The sequence below is a fragment of the Fusarium sambucinum genome, chromosome I, assembly GCF_050947815.1.
Source record: "Fusarium sambucinum isolate potato_lamoka chromosome I, whole genome shotgun sequence".
NCBI lineage: Eukaryota > Fungi > Ascomycota > Sordariomycetes > Hypocreales > Nectriaceae > Fusarium > Fusarium sambucinum.
In genome coordinates this window covers 1,179,437-1,204,952 of record NC_139294.1, presented here as the reverse complement: position 1 = coordinate 1,204,952, position 25,516 = coordinate 1,179,437, and the positions used below count along the sequence as shown (strand labels likewise).

The 25,516-nt window shown below is 49.9% G+C and overlaps 7 protein-coding genes across 7 annotated transcripts; 2 read left to right on the top strand and 5 right to left on the bottom strand.

Moving 5' to 3' along the window:
- Window positions 1-379: 379 nt before the first annotated feature.
- Window positions 380-2,909, bottom strand: FSST1_003135 (uncharacterized protein; the record flags this gene model as incomplete). The annotated part of the gene is made up of 6 exons (XM_083229187.1): window positions 380-442; window positions 501-1,166; window positions 1,219-2,381; window positions 2,438-2,464; window positions 2,611-2,634; window positions 2,693-2,909. 6 exons carry the CDS (start codon window positions 2,907-2,909, stop codon window positions 380-382), a joined length of 2,160 nt encoding a protein of 719 aa, XP_083086565.1.
- A 3,521-nt stretch (window positions 2,910-6,430) lies between these two features.
- On the bottom strand, window positions 6,431-7,597 carry FSST1_003134 (replication factor C subunit 5; the record flags this gene model as incomplete). Its single annotated transcript, XM_083229186.1, has 3 exons — window positions 6,431-6,779; window positions 6,828-7,450; window positions 7,511-7,597. The coding sequence occupies 3 exons, from the start codon at window positions 7,595-7,597 to the stop codon at window positions 6,431-6,433; spliced, it is 1,059 nt and encodes a 352-aa protein (XP_083086564.1).
- A 409-nt stretch (window positions 7,598-8,006) lies between these two features.
- FSST1_003133 (mitochondrial 54S ribosomal protein uL16m) lies at window positions 8,007-8,863 on the bottom strand (the record flags this gene model as incomplete). Its single annotated transcript, XM_083229185.1, has 3 exons — window positions 8,007-8,191; window positions 8,240-8,381; window positions 8,432-8,863. The coding sequence occupies 3 exons, from the start codon at window positions 8,861-8,863 to the stop codon at window positions 8,007-8,009; spliced, it is 759 nt and encodes a 252-aa protein (XP_083086563.1).
- A 342-nt stretch (window positions 8,864-9,205) lies between these two features.
- FSST1_003132 (replication factor RFC1 C terminal domain-containing protein) lies at window positions 9,206-12,564 on the top strand (the record flags this gene model as incomplete). Its single annotated transcript, XM_083229184.1, has 5 exons — window positions 9,206-9,308; window positions 9,362-9,413; window positions 9,464-9,508; window positions 9,561-12,185; window positions 12,240-12,564. 5 exons carry the CDS (start codon window positions 9,206-9,208, stop codon window positions 12,562-12,564), a joined length of 3,150 nt encoding a protein of 1,049 aa, XP_083086562.1.
- Window positions 12,565-13,173: 609 nt separating this feature from the next.
- Window positions 13,174-16,417, top strand: FSST1_003131 (uncharacterized protein; the record flags this gene model as incomplete). Its single annotated transcript, XM_083223819.1, has 9 exons — window positions 13,174-13,411; window positions 13,486-13,527; window positions 13,581-14,169; window positions 14,234-14,493; window positions 14,555-14,641; window positions 14,690-14,754; window positions 14,811-15,480; window positions 15,530-15,699; window positions 15,752-16,417. The coding sequence occupies 9 exons, from the start codon at window positions 13,174-13,176 to the stop codon at window positions 16,415-16,417; spliced, it is 2,787 nt and encodes a 928-aa protein (XP_083086561.1).
- Window positions 16,418-17,324: 907 nt separating this feature from the next.
- On the bottom strand, window positions 17,325-17,753 carry FSST1_003130 (DASH complex subunit Dad1-domain-containing protein; the record flags this gene model as incomplete). The annotated part of the gene is made up of 3 exons (XM_083229183.1): window positions 17,325-17,486; window positions 17,546-17,608; window positions 17,658-17,753. The coding sequence occupies 3 exons, from the start codon at window positions 17,751-17,753 to the stop codon at window positions 17,325-17,327; spliced, it is 321 nt and encodes a 106-aa protein (XP_083086560.1).
- A 429-nt stretch (window positions 17,754-18,182) lies between these two features.
- On the bottom strand, window positions 18,183-25,475 carry FSST1_003129 (uncharacterized protein; the record flags this gene model as incomplete). Its single annotated transcript, XM_083229182.1, has 3 exons — window positions 18,183-20,375; window positions 20,431-24,901; window positions 25,297-25,475. The coding sequence occupies 3 exons, from the start codon at window positions 25,473-25,475 to the stop codon at window positions 18,183-18,185; spliced, it is 6,843 nt and encodes a 2,280-aa protein (XP_083086559.1).
- Window positions 25,476-25,516: the final 41 nt, after the last annotated feature.

The window sequence follows — 25,516 nt, the reverse complement described above, 5'->3', positions numbered from 1 at the left end:
TCATTCATCGAGACTCGTCTGTCTAGGGCAAGCTCAGATCTTTACATAATACCCTATAGGTCACCAGTCTTTGATCAGATAACCGATTTACCGTCATTAAACTTTCATTGTTGTCTCAAACCAAAGCCTATGTATGGATGCAATCAAAATCGTAATGCTCATAAATCAAACTCATAAAACGGTCCCGAGCCACCAATACCCATCCTCTTTCAGGTCGTGGCTGATCCCGACGTCAAAATCCAAAACACCACGCGAAAGTTTGTTCCAATCTCAAACTTGCCCCCTTTCCCACTTTCACTGTATCCATGATATGTAATGGTATATATAACTCCACTAGATAATATGCATCATGTCCCTTATTTTGTTATCCATAAATTTCTCATTTGCGCTTGGCATCATGAACAGCTTTGATGATCTTGTCCACAACAGAAGGATCGGATAACTGTAAGTTGTGTTAGCCATCAATTCCACTTTCGCATCAATACTTCATGGGGACTTACAGTAGTGATATCTCCAAGCTGGTCTTCTTCGCCAGCAACAATCTTTCTCAACACTCGTCGCATAATCTTGCCACTTCGCGTCTTAGGCATATCCGGCACAATGTATACGGCCTTGGGTGCGGCAAAAGGTCCAATGCTCTTGCGTACCTGCACAATCAGTTCCTTGCGCAGAGCATCGGTTGCCTCAACGTTTTTCTCGAGATCAACGAATGCGTTGACAGCCTGACCGGTAAGCTCATCAGAAATACCGACGACGGCTGCGTCAGCAACGGCATGGTGTTCCAATAACGCTGCTTCGATCTCAGCAGTTGACAGACGATGACCACTGACGTTGACAACATCATCGACACGGCCTCGAATCCAGTAGAAGCCCTCGTGGTCACGGGCAGCGCCATCTCCAGTAAAGTAGTAACCCTTGTAGACGTCAAGGTAAGTCTCCTTATACCGGTTATGAGCTCCCCAGACAGTACGAGCCATGCTGGGCCAAGACTGCTTAAATGTCAGGACACCCTCGACATCGTTTCCGTGAATCTCTTCGCCAGAAACAGGATCGATAAGGGCGGGCTCGACACCGAAGAAAGGCAGCGAGCAACTGCCGGGCTTGGTTGGAGTAATTCCAGCCAGGGGGGTGATAACATGAGAGCCGGATTCGGTTTGCCAGTATGTCTGCACTTGCGTTAGTATCCATCACGTTTCGTCAATCTGATCAAGGACTTACATCAACGATGTGGCACTCCTCCTTTCCAATAACCTCAAAGTACCACTTCCAGATCTCGGCAGCGATAGGTTCACCGACAGAGCCTAGTACCCGAAGATGGGCGAATTTTCCTCGGACATGCTCATCGCCAGCACGCTTCAGCAGTCTCAGAGCAGTGGGAGCGACGTAAAACTGGGTAACGTTGTGTTTCTCGATGATGTCCCAGTATCGCGAGAAGTTGGGGTAGGCGGGTGTGCCCTCAAAGACGACAGTAGATACACCGAGCATCAGAGGAGCGTAAACGACATAAGTGTGTCCGGTGATCCAGCCGACATCACCACCACAAAAGTATCTATCACCCTCATGGATATCAAAGACATACTTGCCAGTCATGGCAGCACCAAGGAGATATCCGGCTGTCGTATGCAAAACACCCTTGGGCTTACCAGTGGAACCAGAGGTATAGAGAAGGAATAGAGGGTCTTCAGAAGCGACGGGCTCAGGAGGGAAGTAGTTGGGCCACTTCTCCACCTCCTCATGCCACCAGAAGTCACGACCACTGGTCCAGGGGATCTCTGAGCCTGTACGCTTATAGACAAGGACATTCTCGACAGCAGGACACTGCTTGAGAGCATCATCGACAATCTTCTTGGTGCCAATCAACTTGCCGCCTCGCTTGCCTTCGTCAGTTGTGATGACGACTTTGCAACCAGCATCGACAACACGGTCGCGTAGGGAGTCCGAGGAGAAACCAGCAAAGATGACTGAGTGAACTGCGCCAATACGAACACAGGCCATGAGTGCGATGATGGCTTCAGGAATCATGGGCAGGTAGATAGCAACAGTATCACCCTTGCGGACGCCCATTTGCTTGAGAACCCAAGCGGTTCGAGAGACCTCTCGGAGGAGCTCGCCATAAGTAACATTACGTCCCTCGCTGGGCTCATCAGCTTCGTAAATGATGGCAACACGATCGGGGTCCTTGAAAGCATGACGGTCGACACAGTTGTATGAGGCGTTCAGGCGGCCCTCGTTGAAGTAGGAAACGTCGGCATTCAAAAGGGAACCACTTCGGGTAGTCTCAAAGTCGCGGTCCCAGGAGATGAGTTCGCGTGCGCGCTCAGCCCAAAACTTTTCGGGTTGTGTGATAGACTCCTTGTACAGTCGCTTATACTCTTCGAGGTCTATCGGAGTGGATTAGTATCGGCTGGGCTCCGATGCGGATACCGGGATCACTTACTGGCAAGGTGGGGCCGGTGGGGGTGTTCTGCCGGATTACAAGGTTAGCACAATCCATGTAAACGTAGCACGATGGGGATGAATTGAGAAAGGAACCGCAAGTCAGGGTCCAGACTCGGATGTTGAGAGGGATAGGTCCATCTCAACAGAGAATAAAAGAGTGGAAAGACATACTAGCAAACATGCGCTGGGGAGGGTCTAAGTGCGATGTTAGTAATGGATTCCAAGTATAGCCAAGCGGGTCGCGTGAGCTTACGGTATGTATCAACAAGATGTGCTTCAGCAACTACAGGGCCTTTTGTCTCTTTGGCAGCAGCTTGAGTTTCTTCACTCTTCAATGAGGTAGTTCCACTGGCTGCGGGAGCAGGAACGGGAGAGGCAACAGCGGCAGGAATTGCACTCTTGGGGATGGACTCGGGAGTTGAAGCCTTGAGCTCATGATGCACTCGGGAGTGCTCGACAGTGGTCGCCATTGTGTTTGTAGTTGTTTGTGGTTATTTTAAAGTTTCTTCTTCTTCTGTATTTCCGTTGGACGTTTGCGCCTGTAATGCGACGTCTATCAACGCGGGGTAGCGTAACCGTAGAGCGTGTCAGAACTGCTTGTAAGGCAGTGCTTGCAGCTTCTGGTGTTGCTGTTTGAGAGGGCACAGAGGTCGTACAGTCGAATTGAATGGCTTAGAGTTGTGGAAGAAATTGGAGATAATGGAGAAAGAGAGGAGGATATGTTTGGTTAAGTCTTGAGTAGGGGAAAGAGCTAGAGATATAGGTTGAGGTCGAGCAAGAGGTTTGATGAGGTCCAGTCTGGCGGGGGGAGCTTCTTTATGGCAAATGGGTCCATCATCATTGGAAGGCTTGGCCGTTGTCACTTTCCTTCTACTGTCTCTGGTAACTGGTACCTGCACCAACTGGAGCAAACCCGAGCTGCGGCCGGCGAACCGGGGGGGGTCTTGCCGTGATCCTTTCCCCCGAGCCATGTCCCGAATAGCCAGTAGTGACCTAGCGACTCACACTCAAGAGTGCAACTCAATCGAGATGGGTTTTGGATCGTCACTTGAAATGTTCAAATTAGATTCTCGGCATTCAAAGTGGCCAATTTGTTAACAAGACACGGCATCTGTCCGTGAGAAAAGAGAAACCATGTTCGACAACAAGATGCGATATGACGTCGCCAATGCAAATCTGCCAATGTATCTGTTGGGATTGCGAATTTGCAACACTTTAATTCTGACATTATTTTGAAATATGTTTGATACAATGAGCAGTATCTGTGACTGCCGTTTACCCATAGAGACCTTATCGGAGCACTTCCGAAGCCCTCCACCCGAGGGCTTATGTATTGATGAATGCTCTTATGTATAACCTCCGAACCAAATACTCCGAATGGTGATACTGCCCCGGATCTCTTTAAACAACATCAAGGTACATACAGACATACAAAATGGAAAATTAAGAATAATCTTTTTCTTCGGCCATACTCATTGCGTTTACAATGCTGATCTAATTCAAGCTATGTAGTGCTTATGCTGGAGTAGCTAGCGAAACTATAATATAACTATTGGATGCCAAAATAGACACCCTCAAGTATATCACTACCTGAGCAAACCTAAAAGAATTAGAAATAACTACGAATTCCAAATTCTGGGGAAAGCTTCAGCGTCATATCCAATGCTTACTACGATTCCTGTTTGCTTACTGAAGATCAAACTATTCGCAGCAACCTTAGAGGCTGAATTAAACTGGCCAAGAAACGAGAGTATGGGTATGGGCCAACAAAACACTCAGCAGATGACGTGTTTGGGGATTTTGGACATCTACAGCTTTTGTCCGAAATCTCAAGACAGCTGGAAGTTTTGTAACTGTTTTTACTGACACAATTCGGCAAAGGAGAACACTCGGGAACTATTGATTACCTGCAACGCGTACTATGCATCTGAGTTGACGGAGCCGCTACGGGGCCGAACGTGGGAAGATGGATTTGATAAAAACATCTTATGTGATTGATGGTCGTAATGGAAGGGGTGGAGCTTTTGGAAGGCCTGGCCGGTAATAGCTATAGTGGATACTGGTAGAGGTGTTACATCTCGCCAATGCAGCATGGCCTATCCCTGTCGATAACGAGCCGAAGTCGCTACGGCTGACAGTTGTATCTGTTCAACGTTTTGACCGTTGGTAATGTGAGCAGAAAACGCACAGTCAACATCTTCAGCTGACATACATGGCACATAATAAACCACAGCATTAGATGAATACCTGGACTTGATCTGATATCCTCCCACCAAGTCACCTTGCTGGTTAACCGAAGGGATGGTTGTTGTCATAGCTCATGGCTGCATGGGTACTAAAGAATGGCAGCTGCAGCCTGTCCCCCGCATTTGGGGTTGATATATGGACTTCTTCATTGGTTTACAAGGCCCGACCTCGCCCCTCCAGCTTTCAGGGTCTCGATAACTTTTGAATTTCCTCAACAAAAGTTGAATTCCAAATAACAGACCAGCGTCTCTCACCATGTATAATATCTACCAAATTCTCCATCTAAGAATTCAAGACAACGGCTGTTATTCATTCTTTCATTCTATTTAGTTTTAGAAAACTTCAATGTCCCTCGAATCACTAGTGTTGCGACTCCTCCGCTACGCCGCTAGCTTCCCGCGAGATCACCTCTATGATCATCTTCCCCCACGTCAATTCTCAACTTGTAGCCTGTGCCCCAGAGTCTATCCCTGTTGCATAAGGTATTGATCTGTGCCCCAACGGTCGGCTAGAAAGACATTTCTTCAATAACCGAAGCCACTGACCAGGAATATGGCTGTGGCTCCAAATGCTTCTCAAGCCACGCTTGTATCTAACACACTGCCGCTTGGCCGCCATTCGGTACTCGACCGAGATCCAATGAATGGAACTTGTCCGTTCGCAGTAGCTGCTTTATCTTTGTCTAGGTATGCAGTGTTTCGCACATTATACTTCGCCTCGAACCTAATTAACTCCCTATTTGCGGATCTCAAATCTGGTTCCTCCTCTCACCCAGCCGGTAGGCCTTATTAACAGTTTCCCGAGGCTATTCCTCTGTTATCTATCACATAGTCAACCATCCGAACAAACTCGGGCAAAGGTAGGTCAGTTTCTGAAACTAGACTCAAACTCAATCTGCAAGCAAGTTACCCTACAAGACTCTGATGTGTGGCATTCTCACAATAGTCTGTTGCTAAATATATACAATGATCCATGAAGCGGCTATGCTTAGAACCTATACGAGATCTCTGGCTTCATGAAGATGCTGGTTACAGCTGATATCTCACTATAGAACCTACACCAGTCTAGTCAACTTACTACTAATGCTACCTCTGACTCTCTATCCTCAGATGACGGATGACAAGATAAGGAATAACAATCTTAATACCGTAGAGGCAAGCTTCTAACTTTAGCCAAAGTCGAGTGAGTTCGAACATATAAGGCCATCGATCGATTCCTTCTTAATGTTACTGTTGATAAATATCATGCTTGGCCTGCGCACATATTACACAAACCCGAGGAGGATTTGTGACACTGTTCAAGACGGAAATCAGTTACCAACACCCAATGAAATTGCATCCATTTCTCCAGGCGCTTTTAGCCAGGTACCGGTCTCTCGATACGGTTCTGGTTCCACATACTCGGCCCACACTTTCATTCCTGACTCCAATGTCAAATTCTGGGGCTTCACGGCGTATTATTGATAGGTAGGTATGGAAGAAATTGACTTAAAACCGAACGAATAGAGCAAGATTCTTGGCATCAATGACTGGGAACCAAGGTGTCGTCAAAGTGCGTCTGTCTAGTGTATATATGTCGCATGATATGTTGAAAACGAACAATATTTGGTCTAGGACGATGTAGTAAATCATGATGGTCAAAAGTAGACCTTTTGTACGATTGAATTAATAGAGTACATCTCCGGCAACTCCTGTAAGTGTGTGCAACATGAACCTCCTTAAACGCCAAACACACTCTAGAGTAATTACATATCCATGCTCATCAAATACATCTCGACAATCCTCATGAACTTGGCCACAAAGGCCTCTAGGTGGAAGATGACCTTTGTACCTGTCTTCACACGATGTTCGTAAAAGGCCGCCCATTGAATCACCTCACCCTTCAGTCCGTCATCGACAAGAGCAATCAGCTTGAACGCCAAAGTCTTGAGAATGGTAGTTGGAGGGATGCAGTGTGTCAACAAATCGTAGAGCTTCGACCGCACTTCCAGGATCCTGGCTGGTGTGTGTTCCGCATAAATATCCTGTGCGATCTGGCCGATGAGGGCTTCCCAATCGGCGGGCGGAATAGGTGTGTGGTCTGTGACCTTCTCACTGTTCTGGGTCAGCTCATGCTTTCAATACTAATCTGGGTGAACTTACTTCTGTGCATGGACGGCTTCATACATGAGCAAGGCTCGTCGTAGGTTTCGCCCGCTTTCCTCTGCTATTCGCTGGTACAAGCCTGGGACAACGGGCCAGCCCTCCTTCTTAGCTGACACGGCTAGCACGTTGCATATTTCCTCGTGAGTAGGGGCCGCCACTCTGACCAATAGAGTTCTTGAACGAATCGGAGCAATAATATTGGCAGTCGAATTTGCCAAGAGGATCAGTCGAAGATTGGGCGAGTACTTCTCCATCGTTCGTCGCAAAGCTGCTTGGGCGTCCCTTGTGAGGTGGTCTGCTTCGTTGATGACCACGACCTTGAACTTCTGCTTGGCTGACTGATCCACCTGCTGTGTTTGGGCTACCTCCTTTAGAAGGTCCTGAACGACAACTCTGTCATAGTTTCCAACATCAGATGGTGTGATCTCGAGATGGTAAATGGAGGCAACAATGTTGAACTCGAGCTTTCGGTTGCTGCTTGTCTGGAATACTCGTGCATCGATCTTGATCTTCTCCACACCGGGTCCGTAGAGCTCCTTCAGCGTAGCGACGATTCGTGTCTTCTTGCCAGCACCTGAAGGGCCGTACACAAGCAAATGGGGAAAGTCACCGTTCTGAGCCTGAAGAGCACACTAGTTAGCGATATTCCCCTTTTAGGCAGTGCAGACTTGTTTACTTACAAGAGAACGAAGTCGCTCTGATAGCTCATCGTGATATGTGAGGGCATCGAGTGATCGAGGTCGGTGCTTATCAACAATGAGCGCCATTTTGGAAGCTGTTTGATGTGTTGGTGAGAATTGTGCAAAGACAGCTTTTTGGAAGTTGCGGGAAGACGCGTTGTCGCGTAAAGTGGACGATAGTTTGGAATTGAATATGGTCCGTGCACAGTCTTGACCAGGATACCGTTCAGCAGGCAACGACGTGCGATTGAGAACTACTTATGTTCGAGCTCCATATAATTAATTGCTTATTCCCTCGTTACAACGTTGGTGGCAATGACCTTGAATCCACGTACAATGCCGTATTCTACTAGTTTGTTAGATATGCACTTTGTCTCATCGAGTTGCTTATCTAGTTGCAAGTCGATTAAAAGATCCTGAATGGTATTCGTACAAGTAATAGCCGTAGTTCTACACCTCTATATATACAAGGCGTTCATTTCATCATTTTGGCCCTCTAAGGGTTGCGGGAAGCCTCAGATGTGCTTCCAACAAGTGTCTCTGTTGTGTTCGTGGAAGCCTCCAGGAGCTCTACGGGAGCAATGTGTCGTCGAGGTCTCTTCAACTCTTCCAGCGTAACGCCATCCAACTTGGTGATTCCTACCATTGGAGCATCTCCCCTCTTGACAAATTCCCACTGGCCTGGCAATTATTAGTTAGGTTCCTCATACAAGGTTGCAGGCTATTTACCAGGCAGCTTGTTTCCAGCCAAGCGGAAGGCATCCCTCACAACCTGCTCGTGAAGTTTTCCTCTGATCTCGAACAAAATTTGGCTAACAGAAATTCGGGTGGCCCAATGGTCAAAAGAACCCTTACCCTTACCCATACGCATCTGCAAAATCATGAGAAAATGTCCTGCCTTGAACTAGAAGCTTTCCTTACATCATTACCGCTGACGTAAACACCGACGTTACAGTTCTTTCGCTTATACAGCCGGTATTTTTGTCCTCGAAGTCGCACTTTGATGGTGTCCTCGGCCATCTTTAGATGCTTTGCGCTGATTCTTCGGTGGTGATCCGTCATTCGGAGACCCCATTCGCCAAACAGCACTGTTGTACCCTTGGTAGAACCACCCGTTGCAACACGCGGTCGACCCTTGGCCATCTTCTTCTTTCGATTCAGATTCGGTTCCAACCAGCTGCCCAGCATTGGTGAGGTCGTCGAAAAGGCTCGGACATTTTGGAGTCGTCGGGTTGCATCCAGCGTCTTGGACGTTTGCTGGAGGGGCGCACGAAGTTGTCTCAAAGGCGAAGAGGTACATAACCTCAAGCCCTGGAAAGCATTGAGCAATGCCGACGTGCTGGTGGGCTTCATCTCGGCGATCGGGGTTGACTTGAAGCTGCCTCGAACAACGGAGCTCTAGAAAATCTTCCCCGATGCCGAAGGTGGGCTGTTGTGGCAGCCTTAGATGCAAGGCCCCCACATCTGCGAACCGCTTTCCACTTTAGCTGGTAGTCACGCACTGCGCGTCAGCTTCGCGTCTGGGAAGGAGCTAAACGTGCACGTCACTAGGTAGACTCGAAGTTCTAGGCTGCTCCTGATTGCCTAGGATTCACGCAACCACTTCTCACCCAGGCAACATCAGCGAAAGGCATAAAAAAGTGTTGATGGTCTTCCTTGATCAGCATTGAGGTAACCATTATCACGACAAAAAAAATGCCTTCCGACATTCGCTCTTTCTTTGGGCCAAAGGGTGGTAGTGCCCCCAAACCTGCTCCTAGAAAGTCTGAGGAGCTGGCCAAGAGCAAGCGTGCAACAAGTTAGTCGAATTATGACTTGTTTGAGTTTCTAAGTATACTGACAGCTGTATAGAGGGAAGAAAAGTTGTTGAAGACAGCGAAGATGAAGATGAAGAGGTGGTAGAGTATGTTTTCTCTTCTAGTATTGGTTCAACATGCACTAACATCGAAATAGAGTCAAGAAAACGGCAGCTAAGCCAGCCCCCAAGAGAAAAATCAAGTTTGTCTTAGCCTTGAATGCTATCAATTGATTCTTGTCTAACTTTTCAAAGGGACGAAGAGCCTAAGGGCGTGTCCATATCCGCCGACGACTATTTCGCTTCGGACAAAGCCAACAAATCTACAACTTCGGCAACACCTAAAAAGCCTGCAGCTAAAACAGAAGTCCCTGTTCGATCAACTCCCCGAAAAAAGGCTGCAGCCCCGAAGCCCCCAGCACCAGCGAAGAACGGCAAAACCGCTGCTACACGAAAAACCACGACCTCTCGCTCACATAATGCGGCCGACGAAGATTCTGATGCATATATGGACGATGGGGATGAAGATAATGGCGACATCTATGCCGCTGACGCCAAAGGCCGAAGCAAGCGTAAGAACGACGACTACGAGGAGGATGAGTCCGACGAAGAGGTCCTCCCTCAACCCAAGCGCATAGCTAGCAGAGGTCGCCGGGCTGTTAAGGAGGAAGATTCTGACGAGGACGTGAAGCCTGCTCTTGCTGGCAAGAAAAGAAAGTCTCCTGCTGAAGATTCGGAGGAGTCTGAAGAGGAGGCCCCACCGAAGAAGAAGGCCACTGCCAAACCGAAAGCCCCAGCCAAACCTCGAGCTCCGCGGGCGAAGAAGGCTGATGAGCCAGAAGACGACGAGATCAAGAATATTCTTGATAGTGTTGCTACTGTTCGAGCTCCTACGCCACCGCCAAAGGATCCTAATAACAAGTTCGACTGGAAAAAGAAAGCCTTCGGGGGCGGTAATGCATCTGCTCAGCCAGCATCTGGCTCAGTCGAGCTTCCGGAGGGCGAGGAAGAGTGTCTCTCTGGCCTCAGTTTTGTCTTCACAGGCGTCTTGCAACTTATCAGCCGTGACGACGGGCAAGCTCTTGTCAAGAGATACGGTGGTAAAGTTGTCGGCCAGCCAAGCAGCAAGACAAGTTTTGTGGTCCTTGGAGAGGACGCTGGTCCAAGCAAGCTGGCAAAAATTCAGTCTCACGGCATCAAGACAATTGATGAGAACGGACTTTTCGACTTGATTCGCAAGCTTCCTGCATTTGGAGGAGGTGGCATAGGGGCTCAGAAGGCCCAAGAGAAGAAAAAGGCCGAAGAAGACAAAGTGAAGAAGCAAGCTGCCGAAATGGAGGCCGAAGAGAAAGCCCGCAAGGCCGAGGCTGCAAAGGCTGCCAAGAAGGCTGCCGCCGCTGGAGGAGCGCCTGCCAGAGCTCCGGCAGCACCCCCTGTGCAGCTGCTGACGTCCAAGTATGCACCAACACAGCTCAGCCATATCTGTGGCAACAAATCCCAGGTTGAAAAGATCCAGTCGTGGCTTAGAAACTGGCCCAAGAACAAGAAATACAACTTCCAGCGACGAGGCGCCGATGGAATGGGTGGTGAGCGTGCTATCATCATCTCTGGTCCTCCTGGCATTGGCAAGACAACTGCTGCCCACCTAGCAGCGACACTGGAGGGGTACGATGTTTTGGAGAGTAACGCCAGTGATTCTCGAAGCAAGAAGCTCGTTGAGAATGGAGTGAGTGATGTCATGAACAACACTTCACTTCTCGGATATTTTGCTGGTGACGGCAAGGATATCGATGCCACCAAGAAGAAAATTGTTCTAATTATGGACGAAGTTGATGGTATGTCTGCGGGTGATCGTGGTGGTGTCGGCGCTCTAGCGAAGTTCTGCAAGAAGACAGAGATTCCTCTGATCCTCATCTGTAACGAACGAAAGCTGCCCAAGATGAAGCCCTTTGATCATGTCACATTCGACCTCCGATTCAACCGTCCCACTGTGGACCAGGTCCGATCCCGCATCATGACAATTTGCCATAGAGAAGGCCTCAAACTCCCACCTTCCGTAGTGGACGCTCTTATCGAAGGAAGCAACAAGGACATTCGACAAATCATCAACATGATTTCTACAGCAAAGTTGGATCAGACGAGCATGGACTTTGACAAGAGCAAGGCCATGTCGAAGGCCTGGGAGAAACATGTTATCCTCAAGCCTTGGGATATCTGCCAGAAGATGCTGGCTGGTGGTCTTTTCGCTCCTGCGAGCAAGGCGACGCTGAATGACAAGATTGAACTTTACTTCAACGACCATGAATTCAGTTATCTCATGATCCAAGAGAACTATCTCCGAACAAAACCCATGGCTATCAGCGGCAAAGGACACAGCCAACGTGAGTACAACCTCAAGGCCCTTGAACTGTTCGACAATGCGGCAGAGAGTATCAGTGATGGTGATTTGGTGGATCGCATGATCCACGGACCTCAACAGCAATGGAGCCTCATGCCCACACATGCCGTGTTCAGTACGGTTCGCCCAGCCAGCTTTATTTCGGGCCAACTGTTGGGCTCGAACTTTACATCCTGGCTCGGCAACAACAGCAAGTACGGAAGACTCGGCAGATCGCTTCGAGAAGTTCATTCTCACATGCGTCTCAGATCTTCTGGTGATCATAACGAGATTCGCCAGCAGTATCTGCCTATTCTCTGGTCACAGCTTGTCGGACGACTCCAGAGCCAAAACAACGAAGCTGTAGGACCAGTTATTGATCTGATGGACAGCTACTTCTTGACTCGAGAAGATTTTGACGTTGTTCAAGAACTCGGCGTTGGGGTAATGGACGGGGAGAACGTGAAGATTGAAACAAAGACCAAGGCTGCCTTCACCAGAACGTAAGTAAACCGTTTTCCCATTTCTTTTTAGCATCCAGCTGACCATTCACGCAGATACAACGCAATGAGCCACCCTGTTCCTTTCATGAAGGCCAGCAACGTTACTGCCCCCAAGGCTCAGCCCAAGGAGGTCCCTGACCTGGAGGAGGCCGTCGAAGACGATGACGCTGAAGTTCTTGATGCCCCTGAAGCCGACGAGAATGATGACGAGATCGATTTCAAGAAGGACAAGTACATCAAGAAGCCGAAAGCAAAGAAGGCTACCAAGAAAACAACTAAGGCTGCTGCCGCGGCTGACGATGATGATGAAGAGGAGAAGCCTAAGCGAGGACGGTCTAAGGCTAAGGCTACGACTACCAAGGCCAAGGCGAAGAAATAGAGCATGGCTATCATTGCATGATACGGGTATGTAAATAATATTTCGGCGCGGTCGGTTTTGTCGGTTAGCTACTATGGACCAATTACTGCTTAGTGTATTGCGAGGTTAGGGAAAAGGAGTCTACGGCCACGAGCAGTCGCTCGTATTATGTATTGCACTATTATTAATAAGACTAACTAAACGCACAATTCATTCACTCATTATGCCCATTATGTGAAGGAGAATGGCATTGCTGTAAGTATCGGTACTCAGACTGCCATGGCACTGCCAGTGCCATACCAGTGCCAACTCCTATTCTCATGCTGCCCTGGCAGTGCCAACGACTGTCAACGGCCGTCAACAGCTGCCACAGAGCTGCCAGCTTCTCAGTTACCAGTGCAACAATTGCATTCACTTGTTGCCGCTGGTTTATTATTTTTCTATTGTTTTGGCCTCTTCTGTTTTTCATCTCATCCTTTACTCTCTTCCCACAACACATCCTCATTATCATCTGCTCTCTACACAACTTTTCATACCACAACTCTTTACCGATATCAAGCTCTATCATCTTGCTATTACCACTTCTTGCTATCTACTTATCGCTCAAGCTTTTGGAAGCGAATCGCAACGATGCAGGGATCATCTTCGCTCCCGGCCGCTCTTGGCAGCAGCAAATGGATCGCAAGCTTCCTCGCAAAGAACCGCAGCGACGATGACATCTATGTCCGCACACAATCACGTAAGTCTAACGGTGACGGCAAGATCCTCGAGCCTGGAGAGTATCTCGCTGACAGCATCCTAGCTCGAGCTTCCCATAATGAAGTCAAATTTCAGAGACTCTACCAGAAGGCTACGGCCGAACTACGCAGTAAGTACACGACCAACTCCCTCGAAATGGCGAGCGGGAAATACAAGGACGATGAACTGACAAATATTCTAAAGCCGTTTTCCGCAGCACAAAGTCTGCTGATTCCGAGTTGCACAGTAAGTCCTCCCAACACTCTTGTTCGCTTGTTCCTATGACTGACTTTGAACAGACAACAAAGCTCTGAAAGAGAACCTGAAGAACACACCGAAACAACAGGAAAAGTCAACTTGGGCTATTCTGTTTGACACAAAGTCCGGTAACAAGCTTCACAAGCGTACCCGTTCCGCCCCTATCAACACTCATGTACCTCATGTACTGGAGACTATTGGCGAGGAGCAAGAAGATCAAGAGTCTTCCGCCCTCAAGTCCTTGGTGAAGGCTGCTCAGGAAAGCGAGCAAGACCCCAAGACTATCACTGTCACCCCCCAGAACTCTAACGAACGCGCTTCCCAAGATGCGGATAACGCTTCTATTCCTACCACATGCACTGTTATCATCCGACAGGCTACCTTCAACGACGAAGAGGAAGTTCGCGTCAACAATGCACAGAACCAGACATCTACTTCTCTTAATGCCCGCAACCCCAAGACCGTCAGCTTTGACATCCCCTCCTCTCGAGAGTCCCGCAAGAAGGCTTCCAGCATCACTTCCTCTATCTTCTCCTTCATGGAAAAAGTTGTCAGACTTGGAAAGAGTTCATCATCTAAGAAGTCTACCAAGCCTCGACTCGAGCCCCGAATGGAACCTTCTGGTTACAAGTAAGTTTTCATCCTCTTCATTTCTAACTGGTTATTATGGACGATGCTAACAACATCTCAATAGAAAAACTATGGATCGTCGTCCTATTCTCAAGTGGAACCTTCCTCAAGAAGACAACGCCATGGGCAATCTGATCAGAGACTTTTCCGGTCCCCTAACCCCTCCCGACAGCCTCGACGCCTCTACCCCTCCTCCCTCTAATGGGCTTGGTCGAAGCATCACCAATGTATCTGCTTTCGACAATTCTGTTGAAGACCTGATCCCCATGCCGGCCAAGCGCCCAACCTGGGCACGACCAATCTCCGATAGCGAGTCTATGCAAGGTAAGTTGCTGCTGCAATCCTGTTTCTACACTGTTTGTCGAGTGCTTGCTAACCTGACTAGACTTTGACGATGACAAGATCCATAACCCTAGACTCCGACCCAAGCACAAACTTGTCCGCAAAAAAGCAAAGACAAAGGCAAAAGAGGGTACGTTGAGCATATATACCTGCCCAACCCACACTGACAATGTCCCAGATGACTCCACTATCATGAGCGATGAAGAAGCTCACACTACCCCCGCCGTCGAGACCGAAGATCAAGTAAGTAATCCGCTTCTATGCATCATCAAAGACATGCATCTAACCTTGACCTGTAGGCCTATGAACGCCATAATGCATGCATCCAGCGAGTCAAAGAGCTGTACGACCGTAATGGCATTGACCGAAATGGCAAGTTCCTTGAGTGGGAACCCAAGCAGCGCGAAGCAGTTGAGCAGCGCCAGGTTCGTGAGATGACTGAGGATCTTGAGCAGCCCCCTCAGGACATCCAGACCGAGGACAAGGATGAGACCGAGCCTCTTCATCCTGAAACAGTCGTTGATGAGAAGACTGCCCCCTCCCAAGACGACACTCAACAAGAAGTGAACGTCAACAAGACATCTGCCCAAGAACTCCCTACCCAAGAGCCCCTTACCCAAGAATCCCCTATCGAAGAGCCCTCCGATCAGAAGTCTCCCGGCCAGCAAGTCACTGCCCTTGATGCTACTGCTGCCATCCCCAACAATGAAGTCACTTCACCTGACGCAACTGTCGTTGTCTCTGACCAGGGCCCTCATGATGAGCAACCCGCCGAACACGAGCCCAACACTGGTGCCCTTACAGATGACACTGCCTCTACTTCTACCTGGGAGTATAACGAGGATATCCCCCTTCCCCTTGGAGCACGTCTCACCGAGGCCGCCATGGTAGAGCACCAAAACGACGAATACTCTGCCTTTTTCAAGTCTCTCCAGAAAGTTCGAGAGAAGAGCCCTGATCGCTTCTGCGGTAAGACTTCTATCTCTTCTTCTTTTGTTAACATTGCTAACTGTCACAGGCCGCCAAGGGTCGTTTAGTGTACGCGCCTGGCTCGACCAGACCTACGACAATGAAGATGAGTTGGTAAAGGACGTCCCTACGATCAACTTCTCCCACGATGCCCCTTCCACTGCCGAAGAAGAGGATGAGGACGACACTCTTTCTGCTCTTGATTACTATCCCACGAAGGTAAGTGTGCCTCCATCTGATGGCCGCTCCCGGTACTAACATCATCTCTCAGGAAGAAACAGATGCGGCTCTATCCCATCCTAACGCCCCCAAGATTCTTGGCTCCAAGCCTCAGGAAGCCCGAGAAATTTGGAACCGAGAGCTTCGATCCTACAACTTGGCCACGCTGAAGAAGGAAGAGCTCCAATCCCAGGTGCATTCTTCCCTTGCTCGTAACGAAATAATCGAAGACGAGCACGACCGTGCCGACCGAGTGGCTTACCTTTACCTTCAGAAGAAGAAGGCACAGGAGAATGAGATCGATGCATCCAAGGCGGCTCAGATCCGTCACGTACACAAAGTCTGTCGCGAGTTCGAAGCAGCGCTCCAGGAAGTCCAGCGCCGTGCTGCCCTGGCCAACAAGGAGGCCACCGATGCCAAGATCTGCTTGAGATACCTTCAACGCAACTACTACGCCATGGAGGAGAGTATCCATCAGTTGACCGAAACTCTCGGACATCAACGTGCCGACAACCTTGTCGACGCAATGGAGCTCGTCAGACAGACTGAGCGTGAGGAGCAGATCAACTACCGTGACATCGAGCGCCTGGACCTCGCGGAGCCTGAGTCCCCCGACTCATATGGGGCGACTGAGTATGTGGCTCGCCGCGCCCAGGGCGACAGCAATATCGGCCCTGAGGCAGAAGAAGAAGAAGACCCTACTGCCATCTTTTTCTGAACTACCTCCTATATAAAAGGTAGGCGAGACCAGCGGTACGAAATGCCGCAGAGGAAAAAAAAAAAAAAAAAAAAAAAGAACGATTTATGAATAACGCCCAAAGGATTTCTGGAGCATGATGAAAGATACCCTTATACTATTTGGACGATCGATCTGAATGAAGAAGCTGGTAAATAACTTCTTGAGAGCAAATGGCATTACTGGATTTCGAGCGATTTTGCACATGTTTTTATATTATTCTAGGGCCAGAAAGACATGAATAAGTCATGACGATTTGAGAAACGAATGCCAGGATTATAAAAGCATTAGTTCTATACCTTAGCACGATTTATATTTCCCCCCTGGGCTTTATACATACTACACCAGCATCCATTTGAGGAGAATAGCTATCAGTTGTTATTTTTATTATTTTGTTCGTTTACGAGTATTGTATACAAGCGATGCTTTTGCCTAGCAAGGGTCTGATGGGAACGATCGTGAGATTTCGACGCATCGCCCACGCAGAGTGCGACACAAATGGTGTCTGGATCAACCTGCTGTATCTTACTTAGACTGCCTTATGGCCTCTTTGCAACCTCTGAACTAAGTCTTTAGGAGAGACTTATGTTAGCCCCACGCAGCTAGGAAGATGTGTCGTCGAACTTTCTGTCCTGGCGAACTGTATAGATCTAGATGCCAGAACCAAAGAAATAGCTAGATAGCCAAGACAAATTAATATTTTAAGAAAGGACTTTCTGTACTCCAGTGTCAAGTACATGTAGCTCCTTAACGTAGCTTAATTCTAGCCAGCTCAAGAACCCAACAGAACACATGTCTTTGTGATGCTATTTGTACTTGTAGTATTTCGTGTATTATTCATTTATTCATATCTCTTCCCACGGGGTATCAAATCTCCAACCTCCTTCCATCAAGCACCCTCATGCTTAACCGTCGTATCCCCCTCCAAAGTCTCATCATGTTTCCCTGTCTGATCAGCCTGATCAGTTTCGCCCTCCGCCTTATCATCTTTCCCCATGACGTTCTCAAACTGTGACCAAAGCGCTTCGACCGAAGAGAATTCGTTGCCGACCTACACCACGCACTAATTAGCCCAATTACCCATGAAATCTTGTATACAATTGCTCATACCGCCGTGACTGCCTCGAGAGATCGGTTTAGTTTGTTGATGTTGGCCAGGACATGCTCGAAGCTCTGCTTGATTATTAGCATTGGTGCTTGAGTGAAGGGAAAGATTACTTGCCACTGCAATCTCGCCAAGGAGGACTTCGCGTTGCTGTTCGAAGTATGTCTTTTCATGACCGCCCATGGCGGATGCGGATCTCGAATGTGAAGCCATGATGAGACCGTATCTGGGTTTACTTTGAGAGTTTGTGCAAGGTTGTCGTTGGATTAAACGCGGTTGGCGCGTCTTGTCTTGGTGGGGTTGTTTACTTATGGTGGGCAGTTACTTTCTTTAGTGGGGCACTTGTCATGATATAACAAAGGAACGTCTCGAGACATATCGAAAGAAATGACAAAGGACAATGTTGTTCTGGGTATTGAGAGATTCGTAAAAACACTATATTGTAGAAGACTTCATTTTTACTTCATGAAAGAACAAAACGACTCGACCGATGCTATAGAAACATACGCAATATTTATACACAATGAACCCAACACCTTGACGAATTTCAAAACCATCGTCATGTTTGCTTGCACCAAACTCCCCGAGAATGTCAACATCATAACAACGAAGCTCAACATACATGATGGTCATTTAATCGACTCATCTTCTATAGTAATCTGGATGTCTCTCGTATTCATGCGGTCTCAATCCTCCTCTTCCTATCATGTCTCGTGGATCCCTTGGATCTCGGGGGTCTCTGGGATCACGAGGGTCTCTGGGATCTCGAGGATCTCTGGGATCTCGAGGATCATGGCTAGCGTAGACAGGACCTCCTGGAGGAGGTGGTCCACGTGCGTCATAGCCCGCAGGCGTAAAGCTGCGACCAGGCATTTCTCTATGATCTCGTGGCTGCCCAGGGCCAGGAGTAGAAGCATAACGAGGGTATGCTTGCCCAGGAGGCACCTGTTCAGGCCCACGTGAGACTGGAGGAGGATAGCGACCCTGCATTTGATGTTGCTGTGGTGGCATGCTAGCTCCGCCAGGGTAGTAAGGGCCTCTTCCATCATCTCTCATGGGCATGTGGTGTCCTTGTTGAGGTGGTGGCTGAGAAGGTGGCTGGGATGCGGCCCAAGACGGCCCTGGTGTTTGGGGTTTGGACGAAGGATGTTGAGGAGGCCACTGTTGCTGCGGCGGTGGTTGTGATGTGTTGGGAGGTGGTTGCGATGACCAACCGGTGGGCTGTTGCATGCCGGGATGACCTTGTTGGGCTGGTGATGGCCATGAAGTTTCACGGCCACCTTGGGTGACTTCTCGTGAGCGAGGGTGGCCATACTGACCACCCGGTGATCCAGCGTGTGCTGGCTGACCTGTATTGGCGTATGATGTTGGGTATCCTTGATTCTGATACTGAGGAGGGCCTGGGGGAGGATAGCGGTGGCCACCTTGAGGTGAGTTTGTGCGGCTGTGATTTGCAGACTGGTAAGGGTTTTGCCTGTAGAAGTCTCGCAGGTCTGCGGCGGCGGCAGCTTCGTGCGATACTCCTATCGACGCCCTCGAAGTGCCCATGTGCGGGGGTTGGGGAGAATCTGCATAAGTTGGCTTGAGAGGTGGCATCGATGGTGTACCTCGAGCGAAGGGTGAGTATGGTTCTGGCTCACGCCGAATTTGTGATGGCGGTGCTGGTCCTGGAAGTGGACGGCCACTCATGCTGGTTTGGGGTGGAGGAGTGGGGGAGGGCCTTGTAGGAGTGCTTGTCACATCGTTCACCCGCTTGGGCTGTGGAGGAGGATCGTCATTGAGCAGTGACATGATGTTGAGACCTCCCTTGCGAGGCTCTGGAAGACGAGGAGGTGCTGCTGCTGGAGTTTGGACTGGAGTACCAGACTGAGGTGTAACTGAGCCAAATGTATCGTGCATTGAGCCTGAAGAAGGTCGCTGTTGGAGAGAAGACACGGGACGACTAGTGGGCGTGCCCATCTGAGGCGAGCGCGCCTGGGGTTGCTCGCCCATCAGGTTTCGCACTGGCTGAACAGGAGCTTGTTGCTGCACAGGAGGACCATACGATTGAGGACGACCAGATTCCTGTGGTGGTCTCGACAATGGCTGACCACCGAGACTTGATTGTTGGCGGTGATGAGCGTACGGCTCGTAATGATGAGGCTGCGGTGTCATCTCGCGCTCCTGCTTGACACGTAAAGTTTGCCTTTCTGACTGTCGAGCTAACTCGCGCTGCTCTTGTTCTCGCATCTGCATCTCCATCTTTTGACGTTCCATCTGGGCGTTGTGCTCCATCATAGCAGCCTCGTTTCGAGATGGCTGTAGTGGTTGTGCGGCAGCCAGAGGCCGTTGCTCTCGTTGCTCCACGCCAGGAGGTCTGGAAGAGGCTTTCTGTGGAAGAGGCACGCGTGCTGCAGGCTCGCGTTCGTTTAGTCTAAATTGTTGTACAGGGGCTTGCAAAGGTCTTGGACCAGGTGACATAACCTGAGTAACTGGTTGAGCGGTAGGATGCTGGTTGATAATGGGTTGCTGTGACTGAACAATTGGTTGCTGCTGGATAGGAGCTTGTGCGATGGGAACTCCCCCAAAGTTTGAGAATTGCGGACCACGAGGAGGTTGACTCGCAGGCTCCATCTTGGGTTGTGGTGCTTCACCAAGCATTTCAATTCCTGGGGCAACAGCAAGGGGCCGAGAAGCAGCTGCTGAGTTGTCGTATCTCCTCCCTCGCCCTCCTGTTGATGGCTGAGGTGGGTCTGGCAGTTTCTCCCCAGACTGTTTCTTCCTCTCGGCGTCATTAACAATAATCTCCCATTCGGACTTGCCTTGATCCTTTTGACGGACATAATAATTCTTCACCTGTCATCATTGTTAGCAGCAGTACTTGACCACCTAAAAAGCCCGGCAGACTTACCATAACAGCCGTTTTAGAGCCCATGTGGGCTGCGATAGCTGTCCAGTCCGAGCCGAACGAGCGGAGGAGATGTGGGAAGTCATTAGATTCAGACACACTCCAGTAACTAGATGCTTGAGTCGGTGCTTTACGCTCTGATGACTGGTGAGTCAAGTTGAAAGTAGCCATTGCAGGCTGAGGAGGTGGGTCAGGTCGAAGTGACGGTGCTGCCATTACCTCCGAGAGCGACGTGGAGGCAATTGGTGGAGGACGTTCCAATGTCTGTATGGGCTGTTGCTGCACAGAGAAAGGAGGCTGGATCCCGGCCGGGTGCTGCTCGAACTGAGATGGCAGACGATGACCTTCAGCAATCGGCAAGGGAGTCGTGGTACCATCTGTGTTGAGTGCCCTTGAGTTGGATCTCGAGCGGCCCTTGGCAGGTCCTGGTGCCGCAGCCAAAGTCTGGTTTGATTTCGGCGCTTTGGGCTCCTTTTCCTTTGGACCTCTTCGTCTCTTTCTTCCGTCCACCTTTTCGGGATGATCGACCTTTGCGGAACCTCCGCGTCTACTAGGTGTAGCATTGGGCGTCGAGGCCTCTGTGTCGATCGGAGGTTGTTCAAAACCCCATGTAGGCGCAGCCGCTCGTCGTGGTCGCCTTCTCTCTCCGTTCTCTCCTGTATCGTGGTTTTCCTCTGTCTCTCCGTCGCCGTTGCCCAATTCCGATACCAGTGCACTAGACCTCTGCTTCGCCTTACCCTTTCTGCGCCTCTTAGGCTGCTTCTTGAGTTTCTCTTTCAAGTTGAGGTTCTTCTTGTTCATGTAATAATACTGGATGCAAGAGCCAAAGTTACGGTGCGGGATGGCTTCCGCAACTCTGCCCCATTGCTTGGGTGCCTCCAAGTATCTTTTCTCGAACAGACTGGCCTCTTCCTCGGTGAAGTTATTAACCGGAGGCAAGACACGCCATGCTGATACCAAACGGTCAACAGGCGTGTATCCACTCTTGTCGATATAGTTGGTATTGTCTTTTTCTTCCTGCGTCCACATCATATCTGGGATAACAGCTTCCTTGTCCGTGCGGTACTTTTCCTGCTGCATTCGGAGTTCACGTTCTCTTCTCTCTTCGTCTTCGCGCATCGATGCTTGCAGAACACGTTCCAGGTCTCGCTCGGTTGCGAAACGACGCCCACGGCCACTTCCCTCGTGTTTTGGTTCAGGGGTCACCGTGCCGGTGAATTCAATGCCTGTCGAAACAGAGAACTTTCCACGACTCTTTACAGCAGCAGGATCGTTTGACATAGTAAAATCCAGGTACTGGTGATAATTGTGTGAGTAGATTTTCTTATCGTGGTCCTGTTCCGCAGACTTTTCCAAATGCAGCTTATCCAAACGCTCAAGAACAAAGCCGTCAAGGAACGAGTCTGATTCAAGAGTGCCCATAAACTCCTTGTCCTGATCCCAAGGTTGACAGCTGAAGTTAGGAAGGCTATCGATTGGCGGCGTAGTCAAATATTGTCGGACAGTATCTATATTCATGAAAGAATCATCCTCGGACTCGGTTTCGTCGTCGTCAACCTGCGATGGTGTGCTGGGTGGCTTCGAAGCTGTCTCGGTGGTTTGTAAAACAACGTTTGGTGCAATGACAGTAACAGGCGTGTTGTCACTCTCGTTGTGCCTGTGAAGACTGGCTTCAGACTTGTTTGCAGGAGTCTCGACTTGAGGTTCGGCAGGAACCCTCACTGGAGTTTCGACAGCAGTCTCGTCGCGCTTTCCTGGGGATGTTCCTGAAGGAGTATCATTCGATCCCTCTTTCTGCACTTGCGAGGGTGTTTCGGGACGAGCATCCACGGGCATCTCACTTGGTTTGTCATCTTTTGGTTTCTCCACTGCAGATTCCTTGACCGTGCGTAAAGTCATGTCGCTAATCTCCATTGGTTCAACTGGAAGCTCTTTGATGGCAGTTTCAGGTGTCGCAGGAATGGGATCTCTGACTTCTCTGTCAGGATCAGCCATCGAGGTCTCGGACGCGACCGGTGCAGCCTCGACGGCAGGTTCGTCAACATCCATTTCATCAACCTCCGGTTCAAGTGCTGATGCGATAGGTCCTACTTTGGCGGTTTCCTCAACAGGCTGCTGTGCAACATCCTCGACAACATCCTCAGCAGGCTTCGGGGCAAGTTCCTCAACAGGCTTCTCGTTAGAATTTCCTTCCAGATCCTTGTGGGCATGGTCGGCCTGCTGTGCTGGTTTCTTGTCAGGCTGCTCGACAGATTCGTCACTCTGTCTCTCGGCGGGTTTCTCAGCAGTTTTCTCGGTGGATTCCACGGATTTCTCGGGTTTGTCGATAGACTGTTCAATAATTTGCTCAGTCGGCTCTTTGATGACCTCGGGCAATGGCTTCGGGGCCGGCTCAACATCGGGTTCCTCCGATCCTCTGACATGAATCTCAGGCTCTGGCTCCAGCTCCATATCTTCCTGATGTGGCTGCTGTAGTGGCTCGGACTTGACTTCATTGGCATTTTCGGAAGTATTTGCCATTTCCACGTCCGGCTTTTCATGTTCTTCGTCAGGTATGGGTTCCTTGGTTTCCTCAACGACAAGCTTGTTTGCCGCCTCGGGAAGCTCTTCCACCATCCTGAGCAGTTCATCCTGTTCCCCGACAATCTTGACCATAGACCCGTGAGAAAGAGCAGCAAACCGAGCCATGACCCGAGTTGGCAACTTCGGCCCCTCAAGCTTACTCAGTTCAGCCTCCGTTTTCCCGATTTCCATGTCAAAGTAGTCGGCCATGTCGTCATCGTCATCGGATTCTGAGTTCTGTTCCATGGGTGCTGGCTTAGGGGGAACTTCAAACCTGACCACCTTGATAGCTGGCCGAACACGCTTCCGCTTTGGCGCTTCTTTGGGGGGTTCTCTCATCTCCCTCGCGCGATCCTCGGATACCTGGCTGAATCTGGGCATGTTCTCCATGGTAGGCGATGGACCAGAGCGATAAGAATCCCGCCTAGAAGCATTAATAGGCCGTGTGTCTCTGTCGATTGATGCTCTTGTGGATTGAGATTCTCGCTCAGATTTGACGGTGATTTCTCCTGGCTCCGCGCTGTAATTAGACCGAGCCCGGTTGTCATAATGAGTGTCTGACTTTGCATCGCTACTACGCGGTCGTCTATCATCCTCATTATAATGATCGTACTGAGAACTGCCACGTCGCATAGCCGGTCGCTGCTGTACAAAACTCGGGGATCTCATCATCTTTGGCGAATCGGGTACCTTCTTAAGGTTCGGGTTGATCCATTGCTTGCTGGAAGGTCTTGGAGGAGGAGGTTGCTGGGCTCGAGGGCCGACCGGGATCGAAGGACCATCATGCATCATTGCCTTACCCATGCCCATGCCCATACCCATACCCATGCCCATGCCCATGGGAGGCATAGCTGGATCATGTCCAGCTGATGGAGGCCGATCGCCGAAAGCCCGGGGCGCGGTAGGTGGCATCTTCGTGGCAGCGCTGGCGGAAACATATCCCTCTCCTATACTCAGCCCTCGGCTAACCGAAGATCCAAAGGTGGGAGCAGATGGCACAATAGGAGGCGGCGGCGACACTTCTTTACTAGAGAGTCCTGAATCATGACCAGCGTTGGCGCGAGCTTCCATTTTGTTTCTGAACAATTCGCGATCTCGATTGTCTCCGCGTTCGTCTCGGATGTTGTGTCGGGCCTCTGGGTCAGCATAACGATCCATGCGTTCCATGCGGTCTCTATCATCACGGTCCCTACCCCATCGACCCTCTTGAGACCGACTTCGTGGGTAGCGGTCGCCCCTATCGTCCATATATGGTCCTCGTCCACGCCCTCTCTCTGAAGTCCAATCTCCTCTTCCTCGCCCACGTCCTCGATGGAAACCTCCGCCACGAGGATAAGGCGCCATGTTGAATTGGGGATCAGAAGATGATGACCCTGCAGAGGGCGGCCCCCCATCTCGAGAACCGCGCCTGGACCTATCTGCGTCTACACCCAGAGGTCCATCACGATCTCTATCTCGGAAGTCTCGATTAGGCGATCTTGCGCGGCCGATGGGAGAACGACGTGATCGGAAATCTCTAGGCTCGCGCCACTCCCTCTCGCGATCACGCTCACGGCTTCGGTCATCGCGATAACGATCACGAAAGTCCATGTCCCTGTCCCGACCCCGATCTCGGCTATCATCCCTTGAAGACCATCCGCGACCGCGCCCTCGACCTCGACCTCTAAATTCTCCTCCAAATCCTCCGCCTCGGGGTCCACTGGGTGCGTCGATCAAAGCTTTTGGGCCTCGAGGAGGCTCGCGCCGCAATGGGTCGCCAAAGTCGCGGTTGGGAGGAAAGCCGCCATTGCCTGCTCGAGCTTCAGACGGTCGGCGTCTGTCACCGTCGGGGTACTGAGCGCCTCTGTCAAATCGGTCGGGTGACCGATCGCGCGGCGATCTAGATCGTTCGTAACGTGAGTATCTTGAGGCCCTATTCGACGATGATTGTCAGCAATCATTAGGTCGCCTAAAAGGCGAACGACTTCGGTGCCTCGGGTCACTATATTTTTGTCGATGACTTCTTTGCATTTGACTGAAATAATAGAGCCTTGGGATAAAATTTTATGGTCTTACATTTTTCAAGGGCCGTGGGAAACCCAAAGTAGCTGTAGCATGCAGCCCATAAACACGAAAACTCAAATGCTATGCTCTTTTAAGATTCCACTAATAACTCTAGATAGCGAGACTTTGCTGAAGTATACTGCTTTTGGTGAGGGGACGAACTCGATATGTCGTCGTCGTTGGTCGCGTCGTGATCACGAAAAGCAGTTGGATTGGATGGTAGACTGGGGTATCAAACGAAAAGTCGAAAGGCGTAAAACGAACGTATTAGCGATATCGCATCGAAATATTATAGGCGCAGCGATTATGGGGCGATGAAAATGAGGGCAGCAGTGCCTTTTGCGATGGATGAATGCAGGTTTGATGAAGGTTTGTAGGATCGAAGACAGGACAAGCCTCAAGTGTGCAGCCTCAGTTCGTGGCCTTAGCGTAAGCGACCCCATTGCTCTGCTGCAAATTAGGATGGACACACTGTCGCGCAGCG